General features: G+C 32.4%; 1 protein-coding gene across 4 annotated transcripts in view; it reads right to left on the reverse strand.

Annotated features, from left to right (window-relative positions):
• The window catches only part of WRN (WRN RecQ like helicase), a 118,105-nt gene that overhangs the window by 90,138 nt on the left and 12,966 nt on the right, over nucleotides 1–15,001 (reverse strand). For all 4 annotated transcript variants that reach the window (XM_074329691.1, XM_074329690.1, XM_074329689.1 and 1 more), the window contains exons 2-3: nucleotides 4,260–4,364; nucleotides 3,503–3,615 (exon numbers count right to left, since the gene is read on the reverse strand). In XM_074329691.1, the coding sequence (XP_074185792.1) occupies nucleotides 3,503–3,615; nucleotides 4,260–4,352 (206 nt within the window). In that variant the 5' untranslated portion in view covers nucleotides 4,353–4,364. The remainder of the gene's footprint in view (nucleotides 1–3,502; nucleotides 3,616–4,259; nucleotides 4,365–15,001) is intronic.

The raw sequence follows: 15,001 nt of genomic DNA on the forward strand, positions 1-15,001 counted from the left end.
GAAGATATCTGTTATACATATAACTGCTAATGAATAGCCAGAAAATAGTAAAAATTCCTTGAAAAGTCAGTAAGAAAAAGACAAATAATTCAGTAAAAAAAAAAAAATGGAGAAAAACATGAATAGGCAATTCCCAAAAGGAAATCCAAATGGCCAATAAATCCAAACAAACATGTGAAGACATAAAATCTCACCAGAAATCAGAGAAATGCAAATTAAAGATATACAATTTCAAAGATATTTGGTAAAAATCAAAGTCTCACAACATCAAGTGCTGAGAAGGATATCTACTAGTGGGACGGCTCATATACTAGTGAATGTTTAAGTTGGTAAAATCCTCTTGGAAAAACTTTGACAATATCTAGCTAAAAATGTAGAAACACTATGTATAACCTGGCAAGTTTTTCTCATAAATACATGAAACTCTCGTATGTGCACAACCAGACAGAAACATTTAAGAATGTTCATTACAATAATCTTCCTACTGGCAAGAATGGAAACAAACTACATTTCCATCAACAAAAGAATGGACAAATTATGGCATATTGAAACAAAACATATTATATAAATAGGTAAAATAGAACTATGTATTCCAAAATGAAAAATTCTCAAAAACATAAAATGTTGAATGAAAAAGATAAGTGGCTGAATATACATATAGTGTAATAGTATTTTTTCAAGTTTTTAAATGGTAAAATAATAGTACATATTTTGAAATATAAAATTATGACTATTACAGAAAACGTGAGGGAATGCTAAACACTGAACTCATAATAGAAGTTATCTCAGATGGCTGCAGAGGGGAGAATCAAAAAGGACATGCATGGGGCTTCAGCTGTTATTTTATTGTTTTATTTCTTAATAAAGATTTGAAGAAAATGAATATTAAGATTTAATAAAGCTAGGTGGAAGAAATATAAGTGCTTGTTGTATTATCTATTACTGTTTATATTTGCATATTTCAAATTTTTTTAAATTAAAAACGTATTTTTAAAAATGTTTCAAACTCAATTTCTGCTTTGAGACAAGATGGAATAACAGGGATTCCGATATACCTTTCCTCCATGAACACAGAAAATTGGACAAAACATATAAACAAAAGTTTTCAGGCACTGGACAACAGGCAGTACAGGATTGCGCTTTCTGAGGGAAGAGAAACTAAGGGTGACTCCTACTGTTGGCCCAGCTTTCTGCCTGGAATACTTTCCAAACAGAACAGGAAGGGGAATCCAAGGCAGAGCACTGATTTGGGGAGACAGGATTCTGAGCCAGAGAAGTTGAGGCAACTGGAAGTTGTGAGTGAAATTCTGGAGAGGAGGGAGCTAGGCAGGTAAGGACAGGCAAGCACAGAGTGAAACTATGAGGCTGGACAAAGAACAACCAGGGAACTGTAAGCTGAGCAATTCTGATGGCTCACATAGAAGTAAGAGGCATTAAACTTCTGAAAAGCCAGAGTAGAGATTCTTGTTGATCACCTGGAGCAGTCAGAGAAGACTCCAGAAGGATCGCACCTTATTATAGGGCTAAATTATGCCCAGAGTGAAGGCTACTTTAGAAAGCTGTCCTAATAAAGCTTAAAAATAAGCCTCAACATGTAAAACTGATACTTCCTGACAGAGCAAAGCTCCTTTCTCTGAAGAAAGACAACAAAATCTAACATTCAATAAGGTAAAATCACAATATCCAATCAAAAATTGCAAGCCATGAGAAAAAAAACAGGAAAATGTGACCCATAACCAAGGTCAAAATCATTTAATGGAAAAATAACTAGAATGGAATTAACAGACAAGGGCATTAAAACAGCTATTATATGTTCAAAGATTTAAAAGAAAACATGACTATTATGAGAACCAAAATAGAAAATGTTTTTTAAAAAGAAACAAATAGGGCCGGCCCAGTGGATCAGGCAGTTGGAGTTCCGCGCTCCTAACTCGGAAGGCTGCCAGTTAGATTCCCACATGGGCCCGTGGGCTCTCAACCACAAGATTGCTGGTTCAACTCCTCTTCCTGCAAGGGAAGGTGGGCTCTGCCCCCTACAACTAAGATTGAACACGGTACCTTGAGCTGTGCTGCCACTGAGCTCCCAGATGGCTCAGCTGGTTGGAGCATGGGCTCTCAACCACAAGGAAACAAGAAAAAAAGAAAAAGAAACAAACAGAACTTCTAGAGGTGAAAAATACAATAAAATTAAAAACTCAGAGGATGGGATAACAGCAAATCAGACACTACAGAATAAAAAAGTAGTAAGTGAACTTGCAGACATAGTAAAACAAACTATTCAAACTGAAGTAAAGAGAAACAAAAAAGAACGAAAGAAATCAAAAAAAGACTGAAAGGAAAGACAGCCTCAGGATCAACAGCCCAGTATCAAGCTATCTAACTTCTGCATACAGAGAGTACCAGGAGAAGAAAAGAGCAACAGGATAAGAAAAAAAATATTGCAAGAAACAATAAACCCACAGATCCAGAAAGCTCAAAATAAACCACCAAGCAGGATAAACACAAACCACATTACACAGGGCACATCATAATCAAAATGTTGAAAATCTGTGAAAGCAAAAATCTTTAAAGTTGGCAGAGGTGGAAAAAAAAACCTGCCTGCCTTTTATAAAACATATACAACTCATCAAAACTACGTTCTTCAAATCACTTATGCTTATTGCCTTCAGATATGACATACTCTTGCACTGTCGCAGGTAAAATGGTGGAGTTAATTTATAACCACAAATAACAGATATTATCTTCTCTGTGAGACAAGTTCTATATAAGACCCAAAAGTGGACAGATAACTGTAGTGGGAGTGAGGACACCTGAATGCTATTTCTAGAATACATCTACCACCAGAAGATCATTAATAAATAGCTTAACTTACTTCTGCTTCTTTTAATCCAATATATAATAGTTTAAAAAGAAAAACAGGTACAACAACTTCAAAGATCAAAATAAATACCCTACTACCTCTTGTAACATGCTTCAAAAGTCTTAGATTGCATTACTGCAGAGTCCTAATTTAACAAGATAATTTTTAAAATACAGTTATTTCTAATGTTATTTTAAGGATAATTTGCTATAATTGTTGCTACCTAAATGCAACAAAACCAATCACAGCCATTATTCAATATTATTTTTAATGAAATATAAAGGGGCATTAGAGTTTAAATAATTCTTGCATTTTTTCCCCTAAATTGGTGAAATAATCACATGTTCAGTAGTTCTATATATAACACCTTAAGTATTGAAAGTAAAAAATTAGCTAAAGTAATAGAAAGGCTTATGAATGAATAAACAGGTACATTACAAATTTAATTCAGTGATTTTAAATTTTTACTTAAAAAGAATTAAAATGTATCACTGATATTCTACATACAGACATAATCATCTATTGAACATACCACAATTGTAAAACTCAGTATACTCAGTATACTTACAAATATTACCACAATAGGTAGTTACCTCCCAAGGGTCCAAATTCAAACGAAACTAGGAAATTCAAATCTCTTACCTAATATTTTCTGATAGGAAAGAAGAATCACTAGGTTCAAAACTGTACACAATGGATCCGGTGAATTCTAAGAAAGGGAGGTCATCTTCAAAAACACTCTTCTGAACAGATGCCTGGAGTTAAATAAAATTCCAAAAAGGAGCAAATAAAGTTCACATTAAGTAATAAATATTCATTAAAATAATAAAGTTCACTGACGCATTCACATTATAGTTCTAAGTTTTATAAACTAATGATTTACAGACTAATAAAGTCATAGGGACAATGTAACAAAGATAAAGCCATCCATTGTAAAATTATTTGTCTAACAAGCTTATTTGCAAGTAACACTATTTTCATATAAATTTATTTTATTAATTTTTTCTGGAATTATATTAGTATTCCAGATGTAATAATGCTGCCTTAAAATGCTGAAGACTGAAGACTGGTTGGTGGATCTTAAATCTACAAAGACCTAAACTCATTCAACCATAAAAATTCAGCAAAGCAAATACTGTCTGAATTATCATTGCAAACAAGTAGTAAGGTCAACCACCCAAACTTGATAAAAAGGGAATGTACAGAGTGAGAGTTCTCATTTTGTAAGTCCAATTGAAATTTAATCCCATTCACCCTTTCAGTGACTAGATTCGAGTTCATTCCACAACAGTTCCTCTAACTTAAATAATAACCTGAAGTGTAAAAGTGGGGATTGCCTCATTTTACAGTCAAATTTACATAGTTTCCCATCTGCAGGAATAATTGATGAACTGCATACCTTTGCTGCTTGTACAGCACATGTCGTATTCTGCATAGACATCCATGTAGGAAGTTTCCGCTTCTGTGGTGTTTCCAATTTTTCTTCATTCATCTTTAAAAGGGTCTAGTTGCAAAATCAAAAAAACAATGAATTGTGAATAAGTACAAACTCAGAGATAGGCCTGATGATATTACTGAAAAACAAACATACATATTTAAAGTCAGTTATGACGTCTAGGCTCAAATACAGGATTTAAGAGCTGGAATCACAAAAGAATAGATAAAATACGCTAGATCTAATAACTATATGTACATTTATTATTTCTCCTTTTCAAAATAAGTGAGCCAGTTTAACTGAGTTCTAAGGTTCTGGCAGTTTCAAAATCCTACTATTCTATGACTGATTCTTTCAAGAAATAATCTTTATCTTGTTAATAATGAGAATACTTAGGGGGAGGGAGGAATATCACTTTGTGAGGGGTATAAATGTCTAACTATTACATTGCTTTATATACCTGAAACTAATAAAAATACTAATAATGATGAGAATACTTGGGTGTATAAATTGCTATAAATGTTTGACATCTTTAATTTTCTTATCGTCTATCCGAAGATATAAATAAACTCAGCAAACTGTTAGATTTGTTCACAAGTCTACTTGAAATTTTGAGAAAGATAACAGCTTTGCTATCTTAAGGTGTTGTGTGTTTTTTGGGGGGAAGGGGTTGTTTTGTTTTATGTTCTTGGCCTAGCAAGTGAACAAGTTTCCCTAAAAATAAGAGTTTCCTAGAGGATTTTTTTTCAATCTGTTACTAGTTTTGAGGGCTGTCCTCAGTGTAAATCAAAGTTCAAGAATGGTTATAGAGAACACAATGAATAAAAGAATCATGATCTATTTCTTTTGTTAATGGTAAAATGGATCTATATCCATGTGACTTATACTAAATTGAAGTAACTTTAGTTCTTAATAAAATTCTTCAAACCCCAACTATACTAACAATTATTTCAAATTTTTAGGAAACGGGCAGCAGATTTGAACACATACCTGTAGATTCTTATGATGAAACATATTTATGAGAAATAATCAAAACAACTATTTATGATTTAGGGGTAGCCTGTCATCCCTATTAATATTTAGCAATAAAAACTCTGAAGAAATTAAACAACATCCAACAAGTATCCATTTTAATTGCTCATTTTGCCAAGCATAAACCCCTAAAAATGAAAATATCGATAATGTATGGAAGAAAATTTTAAAGATTACTTTAGAAAAATTTCCCACATAGAACAAACTCCACCACTCTTACGTATTGGGAAGGAAAGGGTTAACAGCAGACTAGTAACTCACTCTTCCTTCTAGGGGACAGAATCTCCATCAGGAATCCTGGAAACATGCTAATGATCTCAAACCAGATGATAGGCCTGTAAAGCTATCTATGGTATTTAAAACAGAAAAATACCAAAGAGGTATATCAAGATAGTCAAGCAAGCCGTGTAATTAAGAGAATATAAAACAGGAGATCCAAAACCAAAACCACTTTTGTGCAATTCTTTTTTGCACACATTGCTCAAAACTACTGTTATTCCAAACCATAACATGTCCTAATATAGAAGAAAAGGTCATTTTGGGGATCTGTGTCTAACAGTTTGGGGTTCCAAAAAAAGAAATATTCCATCTGTACTTGGTGCTTGCCTGTACTTTTCGAATCATTAGCAAAGTTTGGAGTTGGGTAAGATCTATGATTCACTAAATCAGAATTGACAACTCAATTCTTGGTGTTAGCACCTGCATTATATGTAATAAGATAAAATAAGTAAAATATACTCATATATGCTTTATTCACTGTAAGGCATTTTACAAATGTTAGTGGTTATTAATAAGTTTACATTTGCCACAAATGAAAACCTTTGACAGGAGTCAAAAGTTGGTCCCAAAGTGTATATATGTATATGTATATGGTCTGTTCTTAAACATTTTTGTCTTTTTTTCAGTTTTAGTTGACATTCAATACTGTTTTATATTAGTTTCAGATGCAGTGATTAGGCATTTATATAATTTATGAAATGATCCCCCAATAAGTCTATTACCACCTGGCACTATACATAGTGATTACATTATTGACTATAGTTCCTATGCTGTACTTTACATCCCCGTGTGACTTTTTTGTAACTATCAATTTGTACTTCTCAATCCCTTCATCTTTTTCACCCAGCTCCCAACCCCCTCCCATCTGACAACCATCAGTTTATTCTCTGCATCTATGAGTCTCTGTTTTGTGTTTGTTTGTTTGTCTTGCTCTTTAGATTCCACATATAAGTGAGATCATATGGTATTTGTCTCTCTCTGTCTGGCTTATTTCATTTAGCATAATACCCTCTAGGTCCATCCATGTTGAAGGAATGGTAAGATCTCATTCTTCTTATGGAAAGGTAGTATTCCATCATATATATGTGCCACATCTTCTTTATCCAATCATCTACTGATGGGCATTTAGGCTGCTTCCATGCCTCGGCTATTGTAAATAGCACTGCAGTGAAGATAGGGGTGCATACATCTTTTCAAATTAGTGTTTTAGATTTCTTCGGATAAATACCCAGAAGTAGACTTGCTGGGTTATAAGGTAGTTCTATTTTTAATTTTTTGAGGAATGACCATACTGTTTTCCATAGAGGCTGCACCAATTTGCAATCTCACCAACAGTGCACGAGGGTTCCCTTTTCTCTCCACCCTCCCCAACACTTGTTGTATTTTGATTTATTGATGATCGCCATTCTGACAGGTGTGAGGTGGTATCTCATTGTGGTTTTAATTTGCATTTCTCTAATGATTAGTGATGTTGAGCATCTTTTCATATACCTGTTGGCCATCTGTATGTCCTCTTTGGAGAAATGCCTATTCAGGTCCTCTGCCCATTTTTTTCACTGAATTGTTTGTATTTGGGGTGTTGAGTTGTATGAGTTCTTTACAAATTTTGGATATTAACTCCCTATCAGATGTATCATTGCTAAATATCTTCTCCCATTCAGAAGGCTGTGTTTTTTTCATTTTGTTGATGGTTTCCTTTGCTGTGCAAAAACTTTTTAGTTTGATATACTCCCATTTATTTTTTTTTTTTGTTGTTTCCCTCGCTCAAGGAGATAGATAAGAAAAAAATATTAGTAAGAGCAATATCAGAGAATTTACTGCCTATGTTCTTCTAGGGATTTTATAGTTAGTGTTGGGTATAGTTACATTTAAGTATTAAGTATAGTAGAGTTACATTTAAGTCTTTCATCCATTTTGGTCACAGATTAGACCATAGAGGCATGGGTTTATTTATTGGCTCTCTATTCTGTTCCATTGATCTCTGTGTCTGCTTTTATGCAAGTATCATGCTGTTTTGATTACTACAGCTTTGTAGTATAGTTTGGTATGAGGTAGCATGATGCTTCCAACTTTGTTCTTCTTTCTCAACAGACTGCCATGGCTATTTGGGGTCTTTTATGGTTCCATATAAATTTTAGGATTATTTGTTCTAGTTTTGTGATAAATGCCTTTGGTGTTTTGATAGCAATTGCATTGCTATCTATAATTGCTATCTATATCTATTGCATCTATAAATTGCTTTGGGTAGTATGGACATTTTAACTATGTTAATTCTTCCTATTCATGAGCATGGTATATGCTTCCATTTATTTGTACATTCTTCAATTTATTTCTTCAGTGTTTTATAATTTTTTAAGTACAGGTCTTTGACTTCGTTGGTTTAACTTATTCCTAGGTATTTTCTGTTTTTGATGCAATTTAAATCGAATTGTTTTCTTAATTTCTCTTCCTGACAGTTCACTATTGGTGTATAAAAATGGAACTGATTTCTGAATATTAATTTTGTATCCTGTTACTTAACAGAATTCATTTATCAGTTCTAATAGTATTTTTGGTGGAATCTTTGGAGTTCTCTATATATAGTATCATGTCATCTGCAAATAATAAGTTTTACTTCTTCCTTTCCGATTTGGATGCCTTTTATTTCTTTTTCTTGTCTGATTGCTGTGGCTAGAACTTCCAGTACTATGTTGATTAAAAGTGGTAAAAATGGACATCCTTGTCTTGGTCCTGATCTGAAGGAAAATGCTTTTAACTTTTCTCCATTGAGTATGATGTGAGGGTCTATACTTAACCTTAAAATATATTTTATAGAGTTGGAAAACAAGATTTTGCTGTACGCAGAGTAGATCATTTGCAAAACTTCCATAAAATTGAGGTTCCTGCAAATAATACATCACTCTATAAAAACAACGATAAATTCTTGGAATTTCATAAGAAATTCCTTCACACTGCCAAAACAAACTTCAATAATGCTTTACGACAGCCACCTACAACATTAAAAGCACTTTAATTTGAAGTGTCTAATTTTTAGATGTAAATACTCTCTTTTGAACATAAAATTCTGTCTAGATGCTTCCAGGAAAAGGATTTGAAAGTAAACTTGTTTACAAACCTAACATCTTTGTCAAATTTACTTAGATCTTGGGACAGACAATAAAACATAGAGAAAATTAAAGTTGCAGAATAATTTGCAATAGGGTAATTGTTCAGCATATATGAGGATTTTAATCATTGATCAAATACAGGTTACTCTTGGAAAGGACCCAAGTTATTGAACAATCATTTTTTCTTTATATATTTAACTGTTATGCTGTTAAGTACGAACAACTTTGACACATCTTTTTCTAAAACCAAGTCTTTTAGCATTTCATAATGCTTCACATTATACCATTAAGGAATCTTAAATTCCTCTTTGAAATAAAGAATGTATTTTAATGTGCTTTGGACTTTCCTGGAATCATCTTGCCTATCTACCACTACCTGCCACTTTTCAACTTTTATCACTTTTTTAAAGACTGCCTTTAAACAATATCTGGGATTTTTATTGTTATTTTTGTATTATGGTTTGAATAGCTCAATTTGAACATGTCTGTCTTTCAATAAGGAAATTCATCTTATTCACAGTTAGTGTAAAAACTTGAGTTTTCCCTTTCATCTCACTTTGATTAGCACTTATATTCCTTTCTTCAGTTTTCTCTTACTCTTTTTCCTTTTTTTCTGACTGGGTGAAATTATCATTCATATTCTTTTTTCCCCATTGTCAATGTTAAAATTTCACTTTTTTCCATCCTACTATTACTGTACTATCTCAGCAAAATAATAAAACTAAATCCCTTCCCCACAAAGACCCTACATTTGTACCATCTACCTAGCAAGGCAAAACTCTTTAGAATGCTTTTACTTTCCCACACTTTTAACTGTTGTTTTTTGATGCTATGGTTTTTATTACAGGAGGTTAATTTTCTTAGTATTGCTCTTCTATTTCAAAAATCCTTACTATTTTCTAAAAATTTAAGTTATAAATTTCACCATCCACTTTAATATAAATGTATGCATAAATTTAAATATATGTAAATGTATATATTGCTTACTAGTTTCTTCTTCATCTTAACCTGTCTTGAATATCTGACTCTGCTGTTTAGCAGACTTTTTCCAATTATTTTCATCAGGTAGAATATGTAGGTAATAAACTGATCCACTGCATATATGAAAATTTATTTTTTTAAACAGGAGAATGAAAATGTGTTGGCTGAGTGTTACAGTCTCTCAGTAGTTTATAGATGTTCTCTTACCGTCTTCTACCTTTCAATATCGCAAGTAAGAAATCCATTGTTTTTGATACTTTTTTCAATTGTGAGTAATCTCTTTTCCCTGTGAGGGAGCTTGAAAGACTTTCAAGAATTTTTATAATTTCCTATAAATTTAGGATCTATATTTTAAGATCCTAAGTGTACATTCTTTCTTCTCCTTGGGATCCATGAGTCCTTGGAAAGGATTCCTATCCAAGTCTTTTCTTAATATCAGAAAAATTTCCCCTTGTTAAGGGTTGATTTATATCCATTCCCCAAAAAAGATATGTTGGAGTTCTAACCCCCAGTACCTCAGAATGTGACTTTAGTTGGAGTCTTTACAGAGGTAATTAAATTTATATGAAGTCATTTGAGTGGTCCCTAATCAAAATGAGTGGTATCCTTATCAAAAGGGGAAATTTTGACACAAAGACAGACATGCATAGGGGGAAGATGATGTGGAAAAATGTATGGAGACCATCATCTACAAGCCATGGAGAAAGAAGGTCTGAAACAGATCCTTCCCTCACAGCCCTCAGAAAGAACCAACTCTGCCAACATCTCAAAACTCTGATACAATACACTTCTGTTAAGTCATCCAGTTTGTGGTACTGAATTATGGCAGCTGTAGCAAAATAATATACCCCTATTACTAGCTTAGTTATTAATTATCACATCTATTCCTTTTTTTTCTTTCTACATTTACCATTTACTCACATGCTGGTAAATTTCTTCTGGCCTGAATTTCTTCTCCTACTCTTATTTTTTCCTTCCTACCACCTCTTTAATTTTGTTCTGTACTTTAAGATACTTCTTCCACTTGATTTGCAAAATGCTAATTTCACTCTGAGTGATAGTCCTCTTTCAGTTTGTCTACTGAATTTTTATAATGTTAAGATCTTGATTGTCAGTTCTGGACAGTTTCTTTGTTCTCAAATTGAGTCTCTCTAAATGTGTTTATTATTTCTTTCTTTTGCAAAAATTATAACCTAACTATTTCAAAGATGTTTCAATAGTTTCCTATTCTATATTGTTCTATGGTTCTTTCCACTGATACTGGGTTCCTTAAGCGGACTGTTATATTATTTGGTCTATATAACTCTATGTACCATCAGCAGTGGTCAGCTCTTAGCGTCCCTCAGGAAGCTGCAAAGGGGGAACCAAGAAACAAGTTTTCTACTGAAGCATCAGGAGGCAGTTTCTCTATCCACAGATCTCCAAAGCTGTAATCTCAAGGTCTAGCCTCCCAGCACACTGAGCCCATCAGAATATTTCCTCTGGAAGTCCTCTAAGACAGGAAAGATCAAGCGGTCCTCCTAGGATCAATCAGTTGTTCAGTTCACTGAACAAAAACCTATTTAATTTTCAGCCATTATTTGTTCTACCATAGTAATTCTACTGAGCATTTTATTTAGGAAATTATGTTTTAATTCCTTTCCTACCCTCAAATTTTCCTTTTCCAACAGGTTTCAACATTTTTTGTTGAATCCATTGATAATACTTATAGAAACTTTAAGTTCTCTTTTTGATTAGAAATTATTTTTTATCAAGGATCAACTGTTCAGTTTAGTGAACTTGATATATGTTTTTTTTTCAAGTACACTATAATTTTCGATTGCCCACATCATTTATAAAGGAAGGTCTATACCAGGAGTTGACAACATTTACAAGTTCATGGTACATTCAGAAAATGAACATATTTTTATGGTACTCTAGGAAGGGCAACTGGGAATGTGAACATAAAATTTTGTAAGACTTTTATTATATATTCTTTATAAAATTAAAAATTTCAATCTCTTTAAATAAGAAAATTGAAATTGTTTAGATGAATGTAACTTTTGTATAGTAGGTTTTATGCTTCACAAGGCTACATACAATTCCTGATTAAGATCTTTTAACATTTTCTTAATATTCCATGTAGCAACCATCATAAAGAAGCTTTGTAAGCACAAGTGGTAGTAAATGGCAGAAGGAGGCTTTGCACCAATACACTGAAAATTCCTTTTTCATGATTAGCCAGCATTCCAACAATTCAATATCTTTAAATTGTACTTGAAGGATGCTAAAATTCTTTAAATTTAATAGCTTCTCCTTTTCTTCTACTAAAAAATATGTTCATTCTTTCTGTTGATATAAATAAGCTTTGAATACAAATGAATTTATTATCAAGTATTTCGATATAACGCTAAAGCTCTGTCTCAGGCACACACTGATTTTACAGGATTATTAATTCTTCTTTAATAGTCACATAACACCAATTAAACATCACTTCTAAAACTATTTTTCTACTTCACTCTCCCAAAGTTAAATTTTTACTCTCCATCCATGAACTTTGTCAGTACACATTAATATATTTTCCACATGATCATTGCACTTTGGATTAAGTTAATTCAAAGGCTCAAAATGTCAGTTAAGGATATCATTTTTCGAAGCCAATAACTATACTTCAAATCTGCAAAGTAAGACTCATTTACATAGAATAATTTGAAATTTTTCTTTTAGTTTATAAATTGTCCTTTGGATTGTTAATACACTTCCATAATGAAATAGCTAATCACATTTATTTCCCTAAAGCTGAAAAGGAGTTACCATAGCAGCTTGGATTTCGTTAGGTTTATCATTTTTATAACATGATTTCATGTGGAATTTAGAACTATAGGCAAATTTTAATATACGCATATAAGAGCTTCTCTGTGAATAAGACAACATAACAGTTTTGTTTTGTTTTTTAATATTGAACTTAATGTAAAGGCTTTATACCTTCCTGTTACCGTCAGTCCCAAACTTCTGTTTTCATGTTTCAAATTATTCTTTTTTTTTTTTAACTTTGAATATTTTATCCACATTTGATTTTGTTGGAACTTCTCTGCCAAGGAAATAATGTCCTTCCAGGTGTTTTTCTTCAAGAATTCTATACAGCCTTCTAACTGAGGGCCACTACCAACATTTACAGATTCATATCTTCAATGAACACCTTTTTCATTAAATAATCTTCTGGGCTAGAGTTGACTTTATATATTGGACAAATATTCAACATATCTTCTAATAAAATAATCGAAAATGGCAACTTTTCCATTTCCTTTGCCTCACTGGTCTCAAACATAGTGTTCCATACAGGCAGAAACAAAGAGCAGTGACGTATCTGGGCTTTCTTAACTGTGCAATCCTGTAACTAGCTTCTTGAGCTCAATCTGATTATTACTTTTATCAATCTCTTAAAAGAACTTTGTTCATATTTTGTACTCAAAGATGCTTTCAAAAGTTTAAATCTTCTGTTTAGTAAAATAGATGTTTTATAAAAAGATACCACAGACTTATTTTGTTTGATATCCAGACTTCATTTGATTTAGGCTGAAAAGTGAAGAATTACAGCAATACCAAATCCAATTCTGAGATAATCCTTTATTGCCTATTTATTGATTAAATATTTACTATTATGTTTGATAAATTAGATAACTTTCCGGCTTTAATCAATATATTAGACACTATAGTGAAAAAGTAAATATCTGTAGAAATTAAATCTATTTGAATATAAAGTATTTAAAATACTGTAGATCTTTAATTGTTTTGAAAAAGGTTTTGTCAGTTTTTAGTTTGAATTCTTATGAATATTTTTAACACATTCTATACAAAATTTTTTTTAATTAAGGAGATGAAACAAAAACTGGGTTTAGTGAAATATTTATTTTCGTTTAGTTTAATATTTAAAAATTTTAAGTAAAATATATTTCTGAATAATCGAAAATATTTTATATGAATTTCTGAAGTTATAAAGGCCTGTATTTTCTATATTGAATCAACTGAATTGTATATTTTCAATTATCATTTTTAGATATAAGCACTAGTTCTTTAAATTCTAAAATCATATGACCCTATCAAACTCAGGGTTTGACACACTGTCACATTAAAAGCCCTTAATACATAACTAAAAATTAAACAACAAGCAAGAAAACTAACAAAATTGTTTTCTATCAGAACACTAAATATCATACAATAACAATTAGCTAATAATCATGCTCTTTTCTATGTTAGCAGTAAAATTACAAAAATTAAGACAAATAAAATTTAAAGAATTTTATGTACGCAAACACACATAACTTTCCTGATGATTAAATAATGTACACATGCACAATTAAAGTAATAATTATATAGGAAATCATCTAACAGGAAAATCAGAAGGACGTAGTACATGATATAGGCACAACACAAGTCTTCTGACCATGTTTACTATGCATAGCCATACATGTTATTGAACTCAATTAGTTTATAAAGGACCTACATAAAGAATGTTCAAATATAATTTTACTTATTATAAATCTTTGAATGTTTGTTTTATAAAATGCTTTTATATGCTTGAAAGCTATAAAAAAATATGCAATCATCAAAATCTTGCATTACCTATAACCCATATCACTATGCTGTAACACAAACTGGAAGCTACTAATGTTGCTCCAGCTAACTCTTGCCAATAGTCAGAGTGGACCCAGTGTTGCCAGACTTTCCAATTTTTCAAAAGACAAAGAACTGGATGTCACTATGCTATCTTCCATTTGCTATCAATTTCCAAGACCCCTCTACTAGCCAAAATTTAGCTTCTGAGCCTCTCAATTTATAACCTCTGCTATAGACAGATCAATGCTACCAGCTGGTATGGGTATCCCTAAAAAATTTTTAAGTCAATACCCCTCACAAATCATTCTTTGAGTGAAGTACGTGGGTACATTTTTCTAGGTACAACTGCAAAGTGAGTGGTGGGGAAAGAGTTAGAAAATGCTAACAATGGAGTTTACTTTAAGAGGTACACACAAAAAACAGGGTGGTAGGCTGGGGTATCTACCTAAGTAGGGGAATAGAAAAAGAAAGGAGCACATCTCCCTCCCTCCCCCACTTCCGACTCTACTGTGTCAATGCATCCTGGCCTGGAGCATTACTCCACTCCATGGCTTTGAAACTCATGCTAGGAATGCCCACCCAACAAATGATTTACTTTCCCAAGCTGCAGAACTGTGAGTAAGAACTATGAACCCAGTGTACGGCACTGGCCAAGTTATTCCAGCCATCAACTGCCAGTATCAACCATATACTTTAACAGTCAAATTATTA

Source organism: Rhinolophus sinicus, linkage group LG04 (assembly GCF_036562045.2).
Source record: "Rhinolophus sinicus isolate RSC01 linkage group LG04, ASM3656204v1, whole genome shotgun sequence".
In the NCBI taxonomy this organism is placed as follows: Eukaryota; Metazoa; Chordata; class Mammalia; order Chiroptera; family Rhinolophidae; genus Rhinolophus; species Rhinolophus sinicus.